This window comes from Ascidia mentula, chromosome 1 (assembly GCF_947561715.1).
Source record: "Ascidia mentula chromosome 1, kaAscMent1.1, whole genome shotgun sequence".
NCBI classification, from domain to species: Eukaryota; Metazoa; Chordata; class Ascidiacea; order Phlebobranchia; family Ascidiidae; genus Ascidia; species Ascidia mentula.
In genome coordinates, this window is record NC_138566.1 from 24,086,712 (window position 1) to 24,107,558 (window position 20,847).

Below are 20,847 nucleotides of genomic sequence, written 5' to 3' on the forward strand. Positions count from 1 at the left end.
GCGCTGTTTAAATTTTTTTGTTGCAGCCAGACATGCATTGTAAATGTGACGAAGTTGAACCATTGTCTGGGTATTTTTTTGCGTTGCTCGTCGGTGCGTAAACTACAAAAAATCCTATATTTGCACTGACCGAAGTCGGTTTGCTGGTCTGTATGTGTTGAACTTCTGGCAGATTGTTTATAGATAGTGACATTATAACACGAGAAAATCAGACCTACAAGATGTATGCCAACGTCACAGTCAAACAGAAGCGTGAAAGGAAGATGAACATTTTTTCAAAGTTTACTTACTGGTAAGTGATGCTAGCTTGACTGTAGCCTACACCTGTATCCTGCCATTGTCGCCAGGTTAACATTGTATGTTCCACGTCCATTTTTTTCGCTTTGTTTTCCTGTGTGTTAAAAGCTGGGCTACCTCCTGTATCAAAAGTACACAGCTTTCTTTATGCCCGAACTGATTAAAATCGAAACTATTTTAGTCGCTTTGCTCAGTTCTGGAGGCTATAATTACGTTAGGATGGTGACCTTTAAAAGGCGTAAGTACGCATCAATTTATTCGTTTTTTTTTTCATTCTACTATTGTACACTACAGTAACAATTAAAATTTGATAAAAAGAACGTTTACATGAAAAAATACAAGCAAACAAATCCGAAAAAGTCATTTTTTAAAAATGAGCAAATTTATGTTTTATGGCACAATAAATATTCTTCAAAATGATCACAAATCTTTCAAAAGGGCACAAAATGGTAAACCTATTGTTAAGAGTAATTCAACACACATAGGCCTACAAACTAATGGTGAATTACTGCATGTTCATACTCGTTTTATTACGGAAGGTATTGTTGCACGGTTTCTGGTGATTTGTTACAGCATGTGTCATGCTATGACAAATGACACGTATTATGAGCTAAGCAATTCAACGGTAAGCTTTCGCTTAATGTTGGACCATAAAGTTCTGCAATACCTTGTGTGTTATGGTTATTGTCAGGCAAGCGTCTGTAATATAATGTTGTACCCTAGTCGTGGCAACTGTATTGTTGTAATTCAAACCTATGGTTTTCGTAAAAATCGAACGTCGAAAATCATTTTTTCAGGTGGTTGAACGATTTATTTCGTGATGGGAATCGGAAAGATTTAAAAGAGGAAGATCTGTACAAGCTTGAAGACTCCAGCACCTCAGAACACTTGAGTGATGAACTTGAGAGGTAAATGATCTGTTAGTTTCCATTGCTACGAAGCTAATATTGAACTGACGATCTTGGGCGTTCCGGACACTTTAGACTGTTTGTGCCATTTTTGATACATGGGCACCGTAACATCATGCTTTTCAACGCCAACGGCCGAATCTACCGTTCACTTCCGCGGCAGTTTTGAACGCAGTTGCTAAAACGTTCGAACCAAAAGTATATTCCTTGATAATATTCATTTGAAGCGACCTCGCATAAAATCAGGGCGAAGTCAATACTTTTGGAGGCAGAAGTTCTTTGGTTGACTGAAAAACATTTTTTTTACAGAAATTGGGAAACCGAACTGAGAAACCAGAAGATAAAAGGAAAAAGGCCAAGTCTGGCCCGAGCCGCTTGGCGGACCTTCGCGTCTCGATGGGCTGTGTACGGCGTCGTAGCCCTTGTCAAGGTCAGAATGCGCCTTCATTCTAGAAAAGTCTTTGTTAAATGTGTATTGCTGGCGATTTCGTTTTAAAGCGTTTTCCACGCACACTCATTGACTCATTGGAAATGTTACACTGGTACAAAGACAAAGTGACGTTTTTTTTTGGTGCGTGAAAAGTTTATTTACCATAGAACAGCATTTCGATTCTTCTCTCTTTTCCAGGATATGACAGGCTTGGCGATACCTCTGCTCCTGGATCGTCTTTTGCGTTATTTCGACAACGAAGCCAGTTTATCTCAAGCTTACTGGTGCGCTGCAGGCATCACCGCTCTGTCTGTCATCGTCGTGTTTCTGCATCACGTGTATTTCTATAACTGTGAGATCGTCGGCTGGCAAATTCGGACCGCTACATGTGCCTTGATGTTTAAGAAGGTTGGCATGACTTTGAGAACTTGCTTTGCTGCAAAACGTCACTGTATTTATTGCCCAACATATTCCATTAAATGTCGATAAAAAGGCCATGTAACTTATACACTGTATTTACATAACAAAGTAATGGCACTAGTTTTATTCATATTTGGCAAGGCGATTATTAGGGACGTGAATGGATTTGGCATTCTGCAAGTGTTGTCGCGCAGTGACTGCTGGAAAATTAATTTCGTGTTTTAGTCCCCGCAACTAAAATTTCTTTTTTTCAGACAGTCCGATTGAGCCAAAAGTCGCTTGCAAGCACAACTACAGGACAAATAGTAAACCTTGGTGCCACCGACGTTATTCAGTTTGACCTTGTACGTTTTTGTTATGCCAATCATGCCATTGCATGAAACATTATTGCGTTGTCTGATTATAGTTGTAAAGATCCCCTCAAGTATATGTGAAGGTTACCTGGCAAGTTGAGTTCAAACCTCACCAGGAGCTTGATTTTTTTAGATCTCGCTCCGACTTGTCGGAAAAAGTGGCTGATCCAGCTAGACTGCAATGCCTTGGCTGCGAAGCCTGTAAACCTGATTATTATATGTATTAAACTAAATCAAAAATAATTTTTAGTTCACAAACACGTAAACGTTGGAATAACTTTTGGTATGGTAAGCACTCTGTCCTTTTTAAGGTTTCTGTTCCTGTAGTTTCAAGCTTTTACTGTTTTCAAAGCTTCCCCAGTTTCTGCACTACACCTGGCTTGGACCCGTGCTAGTAGTGGTGGTGATGGTATATCTCTGGACTTACCTGGGTATTAGTTCGCTCGTGGTTCTGGCCGTCATGCTTTGCAGTATGTTTTCTCAAGCCGTATTCGGCCGATTCTATGCTCGGATCAGGTAAGTGTTTGCAAACGTAGGATTGCCATATGGCCATTATTTATAAGATTTTGACATTTGTGCCAAGGCGTCCATTTTTAACATTTTTGAGGTATTAAAGTCACAGCCGTTCCTTTTATTGACATGTTTTTGATCAAACAGTGTTAAAGGCAAGTCTTTTCAGTTTTTTGTCAACATGATTTCTTTGACATTTATACATCAAAAAGTTTATCATATGCAATTACGTTACAAAATTAAAAAAAAAAATATCGATTCCCAATATTCAATGAAAATCGTAATTATTTTCAGTCCACCGTAATTTAGGTTGTACTTTGCTGGCAACCCTGGCTCTTACTTGTTTCAAATTAACATTCAACCGTTCTTCTTATCCAACCAACAGGTCGAAAACGGCCCTTTTTACCGACAGCCGAATCCGACTCATGAACGAAATCGTATCCGGGATGAGAGTGGTGAAGATGTTCGCGTGGGATGAACCGTACAAGCGTCTCATCTCAGATACCCGGAAGTAAAAAGTTATTTTTAAACTCATTTATGAAAAATAAAATTGGGCGTTCTTGAAATTCAGGCGATTTGAACAAAATGCATTAGAATATATACAGCTTTGTTCGATTTGGTATATGGTTGGACTTGTAAATAGTGTATTTTTATTAATAGAATCTATTATAACCGTTGAATCTATAAGTGAGGCAACTGTTAAATCACACATGATAAAACCTGTTCTTTTTGCGCCAAAAACCCATCAATAACCCTCTTTATGCATTAATTGGGACATGCAATCGCTTTTGTAAGAAGGTCGACCGATTGATAAAAATCAATGTTATTTCGACTGTAACTAATTCTGACATTCCTTTCATATTCTGTTCAATCGATTTTCCAATTAATTACGATTTCCGATTTCCACCTCTTATGCTTTACACCACAAGCAGCATTGAAGCGTTTATTTCCGTAGGCTAAAATTAGCCGACTTTCTTACCCAAGACAATTATTTTTCGCTGAAATAAGCATCGTCAGTTCTATGTCGATTATTTCTTACTTAAAACACTTTTTCATTGCTGTTTTCACGCAGGAAAGAAATCGGTCAGATCCTTAAATCGTCCCATATACGTGCTTTCAACATAGCGATGATGTACATTGCAGTCAAATTATTCACATTCGTTGCTCTTACCGTGTTCGTCGTGCTTGGAGGCCGCTTGACCTCATCCATTGTAAGTGCTGTTTCAATTGTTTTAAGCCAATCGTAACTGGAAGGCCGTCGTCAGCCACCAGCTACATTGACGATACCTGATTTGTTTGTTGTTTGTTTTTGTGTTCTTTTACTTGTATTTGAAAGTTTAACTCTGATTTTGTGGCTTAAAAAAACCGCTTACCTGCATCCGTCGAAAGTAAAACAAAACTAACCAACTGATGTCTTTCCTTAATTCAGTAAATTGTCGGCAGGTGTTTACAGTGATCGCATGGTTCGGATTCGTGCGTTACGGGGTAATCTTGATGGTTGGTTTTGCTGTGGAATATCTTTCCAAGGCTCGTATCAGTTTCCAAAGGATCGAGGTAAATGACCCTGTTGTCTCGCTAAAACGTGGAAGAAACCATCTCAATACATATTCCGTATATTTGCTCCATATTGCTTTAATTCTAATATGTTTGTTGAAGACTTTCCTGCTTTTGGAGGAGTTGTCCCAAGCTGAAGAAGAAGAAGCGAAGGCTGATCTACCCTCCGTTAACTTCACGGATTACACGGGAACATGGGAGGACGTTAATTTGGCCTTTAATGGAAAAGTAAGATGTAGATTTCATAGTTGAAAAATGGCACGCGGGATGGTTTTCACTGGAAAGTTAAGAAAATATATGTTCAAGTGTGCTCCTTTTTGTGCGTAGTGTTGCATTTAAAAACGTTCAATCAACCTTTGTTGCAACAGTTTGGCACGCGATAGACAATGTGCACCAAAATGTGCACCAAAATGTGCACCTAAAAGTTAATGTGCACCAAAAAGATAATATGCACCAAACTGACGATGAAAATCATTGGAGTAGTGGGCACCTGACCTTCAACACACGAAATAACATTGAATTTTATTTAAGGACGACACTGAAAGTGGGGGAATCGCATTGAACGATATCAGCCTCACAGTCAAGGATTCAGATCTGCTGGCAGTAATTGGACCAGTAGGATGCGGCAAGGTAAGATACAGCGTAATTAGTTAACAGCACCCGTTGATATCATACTGATTTTAACCTAATTTTGCCGCTCCCAGTAAAAGTCCTAATATATGTTAAATGCTAAGGCAAAACGATTGCTGTGTTTTTAGGTTACCTTTATGTAGCTCTGACACATAGAAAAAATCCCACATATCAAGCTGTGCGGTGGTTAAGGTTATCGCATGGCTACAACTGCATACCGGGATAACTGCACATACGAGAGTAAATCTAAACGACGCAACTTTCTTTGTCCACAGTCTTCACTTTTGAATGCAATCCTGAAAGAGTTGCCTGCAAGATCGGGACAAATAAATGTTAACGGACGCGTTGCTTACGTCGGTCAGATACCGTGGGTTTTCTCTGGGACATTCAAGCAGAACGTTCTCTTCGGCGAGGAGTTCGACCCAGTTCGTTATCACGCAGTCATTGATGCGTGCGCCCTACGCAAGGTGGGTACATCGCGAGGCGCATTGTGACGACACCATGCATGTTGTTGTTGCGCCATGTTGCGCAACCTCATGTTACTTTTGCCGTGTTGCGCCTTAACACAAGTTACAATTAGGAAAAATATTACCATGGTGATTAAACAATGAAATACAGCAGCTTATAATAGAATTAGTTCAATTTACTTATTTCTGAGGGATTTTAATCATAATTAAAATTTTGTGCCCTCCATACAGCAATGCATTATCGAGAAAGCACAAGGCAAAAAAATGACCAGGGCATATAAAGGAGCTTAAGGTTGGAAACCATTGAGTTAACCAATCCGTATACAGAGCAATTCCCAATACTAAACCATGGACGTTGCCATCTTCCACAAATTTGGCATAACGTTTTCACAGGATTTGGAGGCTCTGGAAAACGGCGATGAGACTCTGGTTGGTGAGCGTGGCGTGACCTTGAGCGGAGGTCAAAAGGCGAGGGTTAACCTTGCAAGGGCAGCTTACCGTTCCAACACCGACATCATATTACTTGACGATCCATTGAGTGCCGTGGATGGAACGGTCGCCAACTACATATTCTATGAGTGCATTTGTGGCCTTCTAAAGGACAAGGTGATGTAGATTGAAATATTTAAACAACGATGCTTTAAGTTGTGCATTGATGTTGGGTTTATACACAAAACTGTGGCAAATTTAACACACAAATAACAACATTAAAATTTTTTTCCTTAAAGTTAAGTTTCTATGTTGTGTTTCCATTTACACAACAGACTGTTTGCAACAAATGCTAATCCGTTTTATTAAAAACTACCTTCATATTACAGATCAGAGTACTGGTAACCCACCAACTTGCATTTCTAAAGGATGTGAATAACATCATAGTGCTGAAGAAGGTGATTTTACAACGTTTTTTTTGCCAATTATTTTCAATCCTAAACGTTTTTTTGGCTAAAATGTACAAAGTGCGTCGTTTTAGTGAAAGGTTTTGCTTGCATTTTTGCTCAGTTCGTAATAATTTAAATAGTGCTGAGGGAGGTGGTTTTATAAAGTTTTTTATTATCTTAACCCTTTAACGTTTTTTTTTGCTACAATGTACAAAGTGCGTCGTTTCAATGAAAGTTTTTGCACAAAGCTTATAATTACGCACAGTTCCCAATAGCGTAAAAGTTGTTACGGTGACAGGGAAACGTTGCAGACTCGGGCACATACGAGGAGCTGCAAGCAAGCGGAACGGACTTCACAGAATTGCTCAAGCGGGACGAGGAAAATGACCGCACGAAATCAGGAGGTTAAACGTTATGGATGAACTGTTTGTGCACCTAATTGCATCCGTTTTAACTCGTATTACCGTTGCAGAAAATACCGCTGAGTCACCGTCATCCCGCGCAGCTTTGGCGAAACGTACTGGCTCAAGATCACAAGAACCAGAGGTTCAATTGTTTTTTGGCTCGCGTTTAAACAGCATGGATTGAACTTTATTGATAACTTTAATTGTGTTAAAACAACGTAGTATGGAATGAAACCAGCTTACTAATCTCTGTTGAACTGCCTTTATTGCATATAATATTTGGGATGTGCATTAACGCACTGGTCGTTGACCTGCGATATTCTTTTTTTTAAGTTTGTGTTGAACCGTGCATTTGGCTTGCACAGTAGGTTCACTAGTGAAAAAGAAACAAGTTAGGCTTAATCTTGCCTTCCCTCGCAGGCTGAGTACGTGACAGCTGTTAAGAAGGAAGAGGAAAAATCCTTGGGGAGCATCGGATGGAGGTCATATTGGGAGTATTTATCCCACAATAAACTTACTCTGCTTCTGGTGATTCTCATGATTCCGATCAACCAAGGACTTTTTGTGGCTAGTGACTGGTGGTTGGCCTCGTGGTGAGTTTAAGAAGCGTTTCCTGGCAATGTGTACGTTAATATGGCTACAGTATAGTGTTTCGCAACCTTTTGACTTGCCACACTCTACGATGTAACGAGTTTTTCAGTGTTGAATGACGAGCATAGTTTAGAAAATCCATTATCCACCCGGAACAACCTTTTTTATGGTCAATTAATTTATTTTTGTAACAGGACGACCGATTTCACTCGATTCTACGCTCCAGTTGCAACTAACGACAACTTCACAACAACCACAGCGCTTACCGCCGTCAACTTTGACAGCTCAAACTACATATACGTTTTTGCAGGTTTGTGCATAGCAGCTTTTGTTTACCTACACGACGCTCCGTGCCGTTAACAACCGTATTTGATCTGCGACCCATATATTTTTATTAACTGTCTGTAACCTACCACCATAGACCGCCTTGCAAAATTTCGGTGGGGAACTTTTCTGGTAAACTATCAGAAGCAGTGATGACATCTGATTGGTTGAAACAATGTGCACTGTCTGAAGCTAATTTTGGAAGTGATTTTTGTTGTAAAACTAAAGTGAAATGTGTTGCTCGTCAACAATTTTAACGCAGGTCTCACATTCGGTTACATCGTTACTTCGATAATGCGCGCAGCCATACAAAATCACCACTTGGTGATGGCCGGCAAGCAAATGCACGACAAGATGCTCAGATCGGTCCTCGAAGCTCCCATACGATTTTTCGACACCAACCCGGTCGGTGAGTTTGTTTAGTGTTCTGTGACGGATGGTGGATTGAGTTAATGCGAGGATTTGTAACCAGGAAGGATTTTGAACCGATTTTCAAAGGACCTGGGTCAGGTGGACGAACTGATGACTTGGGTCTTGGGTGATTTTGTTTGGGTAAATATTGCATATTTTTGTTCGTTGGTCACTGGTTTGTGGCCAATTTTTTAAATTTTTATAATCCACTTCCAATGAATGCAATCATATTCAGAATTTGGTTGGCCGCTAATAACCGAATAAAAAATAACTAATTGGTGTAATACGGTATATCGCAAATACCTGATTTAGGAATGCAGAACATTACTTGTTTCATCGTCTTTTGCTTCGAATTCGCCGACACAACCACAGAACTTTCGCAAAATATTGCTGGCCAAATGCGTATGGACATTAGTGGAAGAATTTGGTTTGCTATTAACGTAACAACAAACCAAATATTTTGCCTTCAGATTCTTGGTCATGTGATTTCCATCGTCATCGTGGCGGTTGTGATCAATTATTTCGTCATAATACCCATTATTCCTATTGTGATCTACCTCGCGTGGTTGCGCCAATATTACATCAAGACGTCACGTGACATAAAACGCATCGAAGGCAGAAGTGAGTCAAAATTGGGTTGAGTGTTCACCAAGTTAATTTTATAAGAGTTATTTGAACCTGGTCAAATTTAAAGATAGAAGTCCGGTGTTTTCACATCTTTCATCCACACTCCACGGATTGACAACGGTTCGTGCGTTCAAAATGCAAGACAAGTTTGAGAAGAATTTTCACGAACTTCAGGATTCACACAGCGGTAAAATGTAGTTTAAAATTTATTGCATTATCTGATGAAAAAGCATAGTATGATTAAATCCCTGACAAAATGTTTATTTAAGATAACGATGCAATAAAGCCGTGGTTTTCTTGAGAAGAGCACAAGAGCTTGTAGGCCGTTGCAATTGAAATCCAAACAATGTTCACTGGGCCCTGGACCAACTGCGCCCCACAATAGCGTTAAACAAAATTTAAATTAAATAAATAAAAAAGTAGGCTTCAGTTATGATAATTTGTCACCTAAGGGTTGGTGCCGATAAACTTCAAAATGCCCGAGACAAAAAACAAGAATATTGCTGGACTTTGATTAACATATTTACCACAGCAGTATAGAGGCAAAAAGTACGTATGTTTACAATTTGTGATGAAGAATTCTTTGCTACTTTTCAGCTGCTTGGTTCACTTTTATTTCCGGTCACCGTTGGTTTGGTTTTCGTCTGGATTTTCTCAGTACAGTATTCCTGGGTTTTGTAACTTTCCTCTCTGTCATCACCATCACTTATACGAATGTTAACGCCAGTCAGATCGGTCTGACTCTGAGTTATACACTGCAGTTGGTAGCGATGTTCCAGTGGGGTGTGCAGCTAAGTACTGAAGTTGAAAACCAGGTAACATCGAAGCTTCTGGTATTACGATTATTACCTGCCTCGTTCTTTTCTGTACGTCTGACTTACTCTAATGCTCTAGCGTACAAACAATTTACATTTTCCTTTTTTGAAGTATTATTGAACCGGTTTGCGTAAATTAGAAACACGCTTCCCCAAAAAATCAACAAAAGGCATCCCCAAAATGCAATGTACTATCCCAAAATTAAAAAACGGTCGTAACAAATGAAGTTTGCATTCTGTTTCGATAAGGTAGTGTTTTGGTTATGTTTGTTAACAATAATAATTGTTTCTGAATCAGATGACGTCGGTTGAACGAATCCAGGAATACTACAAGCTCCCTAAAGAACCTCCGTATCTCATGGAAAACGCACAACTTCCATCTGGATGGCCGACTCAAGGCAGAATCCAGTTTGAGAAAGTCTTCTTCGCTTATTATGAGGGCGGAATTAACGTTCTTAAAGAAATCTCAGTCGAGTTCAGGCCAGGCGAAAAGGTGATAACGCCAAAATATCCTGGGTTCGAATCCCGGTGTGGTCAAACAATTAAATTAATAAATAAAATCCGTCAAAAATCTAAAAACATTTGTTTCCTTGCGCTTTATTTAATTATGACGTCATCAAGACCCAATTTTGCTCAAGGAAGAGCTTCCCAAACTTTTTCGCTCGCCACCTGATTTAATTGAATAATTTTTCCGCTACCCTTCGTGTTTCACAGTCATCTTTATATATTTTTTTGAAGTGGTTTAACTGAAACGGCTGAAAAACTTTATATGTACCCAGTGGATGTGTCAGGAGGCGTAGATTGCCAAGTATTACAATTAATTGTTGTTTTGTGGGACAATGGCGAATTATTTGCGACCCGTAAAAGTGCCCCGAGTTATAGAGCAATGAACTGTACACCAGGCTATGGAGTTTGTGTTTCTGTTTACAGTTTTTAAAGTCTTTTGCAATCGAAACAACCAAAACCGCCAGCTTTCATTAACAAGTGGTTTGAGATAATCCCAGGGGTAGCATCCTCCATATTTTACAAACCGACTCTTCCTTTAGATCGGGATCGTCGGACGCACGGGAGCAGGAAAAAGTTCTCTTCTCTCCTGCCTTTTCCGACTGAACAACCTGAGCTCCGGGAAGTTGTTGATCGACAACGTGGATGTTTCTGAGATCGGTTTGACCACTTTGCGATCCTCCATATCCGCAATACCACAGGTTAGATAGGAGAGTTCAGCCATTATGTATCCTTAACTTTAGTGATTTTGTCCTTTGTTACCTGCCTTATAGTGGTCACTTGATTACTATATGTGGTGCTATGTAAAGCTCATGCGTTTTGTTTTAACCCTCTCAGGGTTAACCGTTAATTAGGGTTCAACTGGCCTGATAGGGACCTCATTGCTCATTTAAGAACAAACCTGAGTTAACGTAAGTAAATTGTCTTCTACATGATCCCATTTGTTATCAGGGCTCCATGTGTTATTTTAACACCGTTTCGTTTCTTCTCAAATAGAAGTCGTGCTTTTTTTTCGTTATAAACGTGGTGTATGAATAACAAATCCGACGCTCACTTTTTACTTTCAAGCTTACTTTTAAGTTTAAAGTAAGCAACTGGTCTTTCGTAGGATCCCATTCTTTTCGCTGGAACGTTGAGAAACAATTTGGATCCTTTCTCGAACTACAGTGACGAGGAACTTTGGTCGGCGTTGAAACGGGTAAGTGTGCAAGTAAGCGGAACGGTCCATTACGCCGGATGTTGCATCTAAAATAGTTGCGAGAAATTTTAAGTCAATAAATTTACTCACTTATTAAAGAAGTCTCACCGAGTATACGAAAACACAATGGTTTATTTATTCGTGAAAATTCCATCGTTCATGTATTTTGTTTACTTTCATTACTGGTTGAGATAACAGCATGGAAGTTAAGAACTTGACCGTACAAAATTACAACAGGTTCAGATGAAGGAGACGATCGAGTCGTTCCCCCAGAAGCTGGAAATGGAGTTGGCGGAATCCGGTTCAAACTTTAGTGTCGGGGAACGCCAGCTTATTTGTCTGGCGAGGGCGATTTTAAGGAAGAATAAAATCCTGGCGATCGATGAAGCGACGGCGAATGTCGACGTGAGGTAAATATTGTATTTGAATTTAGGATAAATACAGTTCAAATTTACATGAAGATCACTGCAACTCGAAATTGATTTGATCAACAAGTTTGTAATAGTTTCGTTGAGCGAAGAACTAAATTCTTGAACATGAATACTGAAAAACATGACTTTATACCAAACGTAGTAAAACCGGTAATAATTGCAACATAACCCTTTCGGGGATCTCAAAAATGGTAACTGAACTTAAATTACTTTGACAATATTATATTTCTATTCCACCCAGAACCGACAAACTGATACAAGAAACGATACGAGAGGCATTTCAGGATTGCACAGTGATCACCGTTGCCCACAGAATCAACTCCATCATCGATTCCGATCGTGTTCTGGTAAGTATGTGTAATCGTACTTGCTTACAGCAAAACACAAATTATTATTAGCCAACTGGCCTTTAGCCTCCAAACAATAAAAAGAAACCATACAGCAGAATTAAAAATGGTATACTTCAAGACTACACAGAATTTACAGATTCGGATCCTAATGCTTCCGATATTTTTGCGTCCAACGTACTCAGGTGTTAAAGGGTGGGAAGGTTGCGGAATTCGACCAACCTCACACTTTACTACAGGATGGCATTAGTGAATTCAGTGTGATGGTAAACGCGGTTGGAAACTCAGAGAGCAAAGTTTTGTATGAAGCGGCGGCCGAGGTCAGTTTAACAACAGATTTTCTAACGTTTTTCAAACTAATGATTCTTGTTCGCAGGCGTTTCGCGGACGTCGTTAGATTTGAAATACACTGTTAAAGTGTCGAGGAAAAGCTCATGACAGTGATTGGCTTGCAAACGGCTGCAAACTTGACTTGCAAAATTTGCGTTTGTTACACCGTGACTAAATACAATGGAGCTGACCATACAATTTTTGTGATGCTAAGGTCACCGTAACAAGGCATACTCTATAGTATAGACATACACTACAACAAAACACGTACTCGTATTGTGATCAACAAACTGCCGAAGCAACATTATGTATTCCGATTAAACGATTTCGGAAACCCACTCATTCTGACCCTATAATCAAAAACGATTTCCACCTTTTGCTTACGTTGCTTTTATTCAGACAGTGGAGCTGCTATTTAGCGAAATAAATTTGTCTTATATAAGCAATAGAGCCAATAATGTTTTTTTTTATAGTGAGCTGCAGACAGTGCCACTTTTTCTATTTAATAGGTCTAATGACTGCAGCCATGACTTACATCGATCTTTTTAACTGTCTACTTCTCACTACGTTTGTTTTATGTATAAAAACATTTCAACACGGAAACATATCTTTCCATACAAATGGCAAGCACGTTTATTAAAAAAGGAGAAATGCACATTTTTTGTCATTGCCGTTTTTCCTAATCTCCTGGCGAGGTTTTGAGTATAATAAACATGCGTGAGCATCCAAATGCCGTTTAACCGACTCCAGACAATAATAATTGAAGTTGTAAATTTCCATTGATGTTGAAACGTTTTCGGCGAACCGCAATAAAGTTCAATATATTACTGAACTTGCGAAACAAACAATTCCGAACGTTTTTATGTGTTTAATATACTGCTTGCACGGGATAAATAGGTCACGAACCCCATGACTGTGTATCTGACGTCACATTTCTCGTATGTTATGTTGTGTTTACGTGGCATCTTTATGCATTAAACTGACAGATTAACTTTGGTTTAGATAGTAGCCTTTTTATCAGGAGTCAGATACACGGCAGTGTTAATATTTTGTGTAGACGTTTTAAATAACGCCCTACAACTGAAACCGTCGAAAAAGGGTGTTAACTTCCTAACTTGTTTGAAGCGTTTTGCTCTGTGATATTTGCGGTCAAACCGTATATACATGCAGGGTTAATGTATCGCATAAGCCTTTACTGATGGCCAAACATGTAACAATAAGAAATCCTGATATGGTCAAGGCAACAAAACCAAATTTGCAATACCAAATTGCTTTGTGATAAGTTGATAAAACGTGTGCGTGGAACCAACGTTCAGTTTATGTAAATAGAAGCACCTTTGTCACAGGCTGAGGGGACCATAACTCCTTTTACCATTGACGTGCCATACGTACCTCCTCCAAAAGACTGCCCTGCTGTACAACCTGTAGGAAAAACTGCTGTCATTGAGTCTGTGGCAAGGGGCAGGGCAACTAGATTTACCAGAGTCAGTCCAATAGTAATTGTTGGTTGATATCAATCATTAAAATCTTTTTTTAATGGGCAAAACGCTGTACTTTCCATATTGTAATTGTGATCCAAGCTAAATCAAATCAAGCTTGAAACTCATGAAATCCTGTAATATTCTCTGTTGCTTTTCAATGATAAGGTCATGATATGTGCAAAAAGAGCCAAAATCAATATTGTGAGCTGCAAAAGAGCCATAACCATGGAGTTCTCAAGGTAGTGATTGTCCAAAACCTAAAATCACCTAAAATGGAATTATTGTAGAAAAGTTGCAATTTCATTCTACATAAAATATGATCAATTTGTGTTGTGCTCGTCAATCAGGTGTAAACTGTTGGAAAACAATTGATGTTTTTACGAATATATCTCTTCTTGTGCTCTTCTCTAAAAATGTGCGTTAATCAAATTAATTATATAAACGCCAGCATTCGTGAGTAGCCAAATTGGTTTAGCAGAAACTTGTATTGATGAGGTACATCTATATTGTCTACAATTCAATTCAATGAACTCCATGTCGAGGCAGTTACTGATGGAGATTCTTAAGCGGGTTGCGATGCGTGATAAATGAACACAAAACTCAACTTTTTAGCAAAAAAATTAACAAAAAAGACAAAAACTATATGTCTGGTAGACTTGAAACTGGAATATTCTGGTTTCAATATGGTCTGTTATAGAATATCTTCGTATTAAAAAAAATCTCCAGTAAACAGAAATTTCTGCAGTCTGTCGTCAGGATAAACGATTTTTTATCGCAAATGCTTCAACATGCAGTTGACCACAATCGTTGAAAGAATATTATTATTTTTTTGTTGGAAGTTACTGCAGTTTTACCCGAAAGTCTGAGAAAACTTCCTTCGAGTGATGGAAGTTTGCTTTCCTGCCAAGGTTACTACAAACAAATACGCAAAATACTGTATTTAAATGCAGCAAGATTAAAAAACACTTTTTCTCTGGTGTTTTCTTATAGTGTCTAAGCCCCGTCGTTGGGCTCACACTAATAATACGCAGAGCTTTGCCAATTACTGCCAACGTTCCTTTGTAGCTTGGAGTATTTGTATTTTGTCGGAAATCAACAACCTTACGTGTGAAAACTGAATTTGTTGCAATAATTTTCACAGATGGTCTTTTTCCTGTGTAGTGTTGACCGTGAACGACACCAGGATTGTATGAGGATTTTTACTTTAAACTCACCTGAATGTGTGAGGAATGTATTGAGTATGAAACGGGTTAAAAAGTTTGTCGACTGGTTATAATGAAGATGACTGCTATCCATTGAAAATACTGACTCCAAACATGTGCTGGTAATAATCAAATCAAAATCAAGTTCACAAAACATTTTGGCTTCAATATTTATTAAGGTTTTATCAAAATTGTACCACATTGAATTAATTTTTATAACATGCACTAACTTTGTAACGATCGCAGAAACAAGGGCAACTAGATTGAGAAAGTTGCCATTACCAAAAAACATAACACAACAAGCCAATGACGATTCCCGTTAGCACAATGATGAATTGAACTTCTTTTTTGATTTGGTTGAAGATGTACGAGTTGTCCAGAAACTCTTTAACATTCTCCCCGCCATTGTTCCTGTGTGGGAACATTGTATCCGGTATTGGTTTGTCGAGGAACTTGCAGAGTGGTTCCCATCCTTCCGTCAGTTTAAAGTAAAGGGTTTTGTCCTTGGGAGCCGCCTACAACATGGAACTTTGTGATATCGTGAAACTTGTAGCATATAAACAATGGTCGAATTTGAATATATTAGCAGCCGGTTCTCTCACTATCAGCATGCTGTGTAGTAAGCGCTACAAGACTTGATGTGAAACATCGGTCTGCACATACTGAAACAACTGTAAGTTCGGGTAGGCCATTAAATTACAAGAACCGGTTCGCACCGCTGAATCCAACCACAACCACAGCTGTTTTCGCCAACTACCTTACGTCAATGTTTGCCACAGTGTTTATTTACTCTGTTGACTTTAGGACTCCACATTTCCGAAAAGTACTTTGGTGTTTGGAAAGTTTTAGTACAAAAACAATAACTTGTGATCTTATGACTCAACGTAAATGTATGAATGTTGGTTGATGTTACGGAAGCAGTTTTTAGCGAATTTGAAAATATTGGCCAATTTACAGCGGAGTTAGTACTACATGTTAGAAGCTTTAAACACAAAACAAACAATTAGGTTTCATTTGAATCTAAAAAAGGCGCGAATAGTACCGATAAAAAAGTTTGGCAACCGCAGAAGTACTCTATTCTTGTATTTTACAGGAGACGTTGTGATTTTGCGCGTGGGAAAAAGAAACAAACATACCTCCTTCACTCGAGCGTTGTGTTGCCTGTATGCTTTCTTGGTAGCCATAAGGTTCCGTGGCACTCCAAGCTGAACTGTCACTTCAAACAATTGAAAATTAAATAAATCTAAAATGTATTTCTGCGATTATGTTAATTATACAGAAAACAGAAAAGCGTATGATTATACAGTTTATAGGTTCCCAACCTTCGTTCTCCAGTTTAACCCCTGGTTGCTTTTGAAAACTGAATTGACCCCTATGTATTACCATACTAATTTTAAAAGGTTTTGAAATACATATGCGAACGAATTGTATCGAACTTAAAAGCACTACTTCGAATTTACCTTGTTGGAAATCGATGATATAGTTGATGATGTGTCACGATAATCTCGAAAGCAAATCAACTACTTATCGGTTGCGTATATTTAGCATCATCTTAAATATAGGAGCGTATATTTACTTCCGTCCCTAAGAAAGGCTTTTAATTTTCTCCCGGTCGGAGATACGATGACGATGAAGTTTAAAACCAAGTCCTGAGTCATGGAAGCCAACTGCTTCTCCCAACTTTTTGCGTATTCCGCCTGACTGCTTCGCTCCATATGAATAATCTGTAAAGATATGGAATCCACAATCACACAAAACATAATTTTTCAATTTTTGGTGACAGGGTTGGTTATAAGAAGCCGCATAAAATTTGACCGGTTGCGACCCTTCCGTGAGTAATGCCCACTTTATCTGACATTTGCACACATTTTTGATCAATTGGTTTTGAAAGTTTAGACTGACTTGATCAAAATAAACATGGGAAATAGAACCGCAAGACAGACAGTTGAAAGCCATATCTAACATTAGTAGCCGAGTGACAATCCCCGCTCAATGACGTTCCAACTTCCTTATTTTGCGGTATTTGTAATCTTTCATCCAATCAAGATATGTTTATATTTTAGACCTTGTTAATCCAAACAGCTTGATGTTACGCTCCCACCAGTTACACCATGTAAACATGTGTCAATCAGAACATCATATGAACTCATTGCCAAGGGGTGGCTATTATTTACTCGACATATGTTCGTACAAGCGGTACAACTTTGATATTTTAGATTTCCAATAAAAACACCGTTGACCTTGTAATTGAGTGTACGTCACTCCCTAGTGCAACTTGATGCAATCGTACGGCATACGGTAATTTTGGAGATACTTAAACCAAGGGCGCTTGACTCGAAAACCTTCTGGTGGTATGTGTGTCCAATGCATTATATTTTGCATGTTTGAAAATTTTTAGTCTGAGCGCTGTAATGCATTTTAACATTGTCAATATTAAACCGACAAATCTCCGTGCAGAGTAGACATGATTAACAGCATACTAGCTTTGACTTCACATTCAAAATGGCTCCATATTATGCCAAAATGCATTACATGATTACAGTTTAGCGATTTCGTATCCCATAAATTAAAAAAATATGTGCGTTTACTTTATAATTTCTGTTTCCCACCTTTGCATCCGGAAACGCCCAGTGGATTTCCTCCCACAATGCCGCAGCTGGTATGTACGTTTTATATGATTGTATATTCCATATCTCTACAGATTATTCATATGGAGCGAAGCAGTCCGGAGGAATATGCAAAAAGTTGGGAGAAGCAGTTGGCTGCCATAGCTCAAGGCTTTATTTTGAAATTTGTCTTCATCGTATCCCCGACCGGAAGAAAATTAAATGCCTTTCTTACAGACGGATGTAATTATACGGTCCTATATTTAAGATAATGCTAAATATACGCAACTACTTCTTCCTGAGAATCCCAAATATATGAAAAAGTAGTTGATTTGCTTTCGCGATTATCGTGACACATAAAGGGGAAAATTTGACTTTTTCTTAAGGAAAAATTGTGTGAACAATGTACTCCATGCAGTTTTTGGTTAGTTATTGTTACATTATTTTTTAGCTTCTCTGTAGTGCTTTTAGGTTCGATACAATTTCGTTCGCTTATGTATTTCAAAACGTTGCAAAATTAGTATGTCAAAACATAGGGGTCAATTAAGTCTTCAAATGCAGCCAGGGGTTAAATTGGAGAAAGAAGGTTGGGAACCTATGACTTATATAATCATAATTTTCAATTGTTTGAAGTGACAGTTCAGCTTGGAGTGCCACGGAACCTTATGGTTACCAAGAAAGCATACAGGCAACACAACGCTCGAGTGAGGGAGGTATGTTTGTTTCTTTTTCCCACGCGCAAAATCACAACGTCTCCTGTAAAATACAAGAATAGAGAACTTCTGCGGTTGCTAAACTTTTTTATCGGTACAATTCGCGCCTTTTTTAGATTCGAATGAAACCTAATTGTTTGTTTTGTGTTTAAAGCTTCTAACATGTAGTACTAACTCCGCTGTAAATTGGCCAATATTTTCAAATTCGCTAAAATCTGCTTCCGTAACAACAATCAACATTCATAGATTTGCGAGAAGTCATGAGATCACCTTACTGTTTTTGCACTAAAACTTTCCAAACACCAAAGTACTTTTCGGAAGTGTGGAGTCCGAAAGTCCACAGAGTAAATAAACACTGTAGCAAACATTGACGTAAGGTAGTTGGCGAGAACAGTTGTGGTTGTGGTTGGATTCAGCGGTGCGAACCGGGTCTTGTAATTTACTGACCTACCCGAACTTACAGTTGTTTCAGTATGTGTAGACCAATGTTTCACATCGAGTCTTGTAGCGCTTACCACACAGCATGGTGATAGTGAGAGAAGCGGCTGCTAACATATTCAAATCCGACCATTGTTTATATGCTACAAGTTTCACGATATTAAAAAGTTTCATGTTGTAGGCGGCTCCCGAGGACAAAACCTTTTACTTTAAACTGATGGAAGGATGGGAACCACTCTGCAATTTCCTCGACAAACCAATACCGGATACACCGTTCCCACACAGGAACAAAGGCGGGGAGAATGTTAAAGAGTTTCTGGACAACTCGTACATCTTTAACCAAATCAAAAAAGAAGTTCAATTCATCATTGTGCTAACAGGAATCGCCATTGGCTTGTTGTGTTATGTTTGTTGGTAATGGCAACTTACTTAATCTAGTTGCCCTTGTTTGTGCGATCGTTACAAAGTTAGTGCATGATATAAAAATACACCTACTTCGCACAAGAAACAAAAAGCATACAACTTTCTATTCAATGTGGTACAATTTCGATAAAACCTTTATAAATATTGAAGTCAAAACGTTTTGTGAACTTGATTTCGTTTTGATTATTACCAGCACATGTTTGGAGTCAGTATTTTCAATGGATAGCAGTCAGTTTCATTATAACCAGTCGACAAACTTTTTAACCCATTTCATACTCAATACATTCCTCACACATTCAAGCGAGTTTAAGGTAAAAATCCTCATACAATCCTGGTGTCGTCCACGGTCAACACTACACAGGAAAAAGACCATCTGTGAAAATTATTGCAACAAATTCAGTTTTCACACGTAAAGTTGTTGATGTGAGAACGACACAAGCAAGAAACTGAAATCCTGGTTATTTCCGACAAAATACAAATACTCCAAGCTACAAAGAAACGATATGTTTTCAGTAATTTGCAACGCTCTGCGTATTATTTGTGTGAGCCCAACGATGGGGCTTAGACACTATAATAATACAACAAAGAATCTTGCTGCATTTCATTACAGTATTTTGCGTATTTTTTTTCAGTAAACTTGGCAGGAAAGCAAACTTCAATCACACGAAGAGGTGTAAATTCCACCAAAAAATAATAATAGTCTTTCCACGCTTGTAGCCAACTGCATGTTGAAACCTTCGCTAAAAAAGTTGTTGATCTTGACCACAGACCGCAAAGGTTTGTGTTTAACTAGAGAATTTTGTTTAGAATACGAAGATATTCTGTAACAAACCATGTTGAAACCGGAATTTTCCAGTTTCAAGTCTACCAGACATATTGTTTTTGACTTTTTGGCATTTTGGTTTGCTTAAAAGGTGAATTTTGTGTGCACTCATCACGGATCGTGACCCGCTTAAGAATCTCCATTAGTAACTGCTTCAACATGAAGTGCATAAACGTGTATTGAACAGAAATGTAGAAAATACAGAGTTACGTCATCAATACAAGTTTTATATACGGTTTGAAAAACGATGCGAACAAGTTTAGAAGTTAGCACCCTTTTTCGACGGTTTTAATTATGGCAGTTCGCGACCTTTTATCCCGTGCAAGCAGCATATTGAACACATAAAAACGTTCGGAATTGTTTGCTTCGCAAGTTCAGTTAATGACATTGAACTTTATTCCAGTTCGTCGGAAACCTTTGAACATCCGTGGTAATTTATAACTTTAATTATTATTGTCTGGAGTCGGTTTAAACCTTTAAACCATCCAACAACCCGTGCAATGGACTCTACGTCACCTAAGTCAAAGTGTTACAACGGCATTTGGATGCTCACGCATGCTTAATTTACACAAAAAGCTTGCCAGAAGATTAGGCACAAGGACAATAAAAAAAAATGTGCATTTCTTCTTTTTTAATAAACGTGCTTGCCATTTGTATGGAAAGATATGTTTCCGTGTTAAAATGGTTTTATCCATAAAACAAACATAGTGAGCTGCAGACAGCTGACAAGAT

At 38.5% G+C, this 20,847-nt stretch overlaps 3 protein-coding genes across 3 annotated transcripts; 2 read left to right on the forward strand and 1 right to left on the reverse strand.

The window, feature by feature from the left end:
- The first annotated feature begins 140 nt into the window (after positions 1-140).
- LOC145912930 (ATP-binding cassette sub-family C member 4-like) lies at positions 141-12,875 on the forward strand. Its single transcript, XM_083000384.1, has 30 exons — positions 141-292; positions 1,095-1,205; positions 1,515-1,635; positions 1,834-2,043; positions 2,310-2,399; positions 2,761-2,924; positions 3,304-3,429; positions 3,991-4,129; positions 4,362-4,472; positions 4,575-4,700; positions 5,004-5,102; positions 5,378-5,569; positions 5,963-6,175; positions 6,388-6,456; positions 6,746-6,851; positions 6,920-6,993; positions 7,272-7,444; positions 7,637-7,752; positions 8,029-8,175; positions 8,239-8,318; positions 8,648-8,798; positions 8,872-8,991; positions 9,402-9,619; positions 9,918-10,112; positions 10,666-10,824; positions 11,232-11,321; positions 11,559-11,731; positions 11,994-12,099; positions 12,285-12,419; positions 12,476-12,875. The coding sequence occupies exons 1-30, from the start codon at positions 222-224 to the stop codon at positions 12,494-12,496; spliced, it is 3,906 nt and encodes a 1,301-aa protein (XP_082856510.1). The 5' UTR covers positions 141-221; the 3' UTR covers positions 12,497-12,875.
- Positions 12,876-15,120: 2,245 nt separating this feature from the next.
- Positions 15,121-17,068, reverse strand: LOC145890248 (uncharacterized). The gene is made up of 5 exons (XM_082981271.1): positions 17,015-17,068; positions 16,689-16,836; positions 16,249-16,328; positions 15,482-15,627; positions 15,121-15,124 (listed from the first exon to the last, which is right to left on the reverse strand). The coding sequence occupies exons 1-5, from the start codon at positions 17,066-17,068 to the stop codon at positions 15,121-15,123; spliced, it is 432 nt and encodes a 143-aa protein (XP_082837397.1).
- A 691-nt stretch (positions 17,069-17,759) lies between these two features.
- LOC145890258 (uncharacterized) lies at positions 17,760-19,287 on the forward strand. Its single transcript, XM_082981280.1, has 4 exons — positions 17,760-17,771; positions 17,814-17,961; positions 18,352-18,431; positions 19,051-19,287. Exons 1-4 carry the CDS (start codon positions 17,760-17,762, stop codon positions 19,285-19,287), a joined length of 477 nt encoding a protein of 158 aa, XP_082837406.1.
- The last annotated feature ends 1,560 nt before the right edge of the window (positions 19,288-20,847 follow it).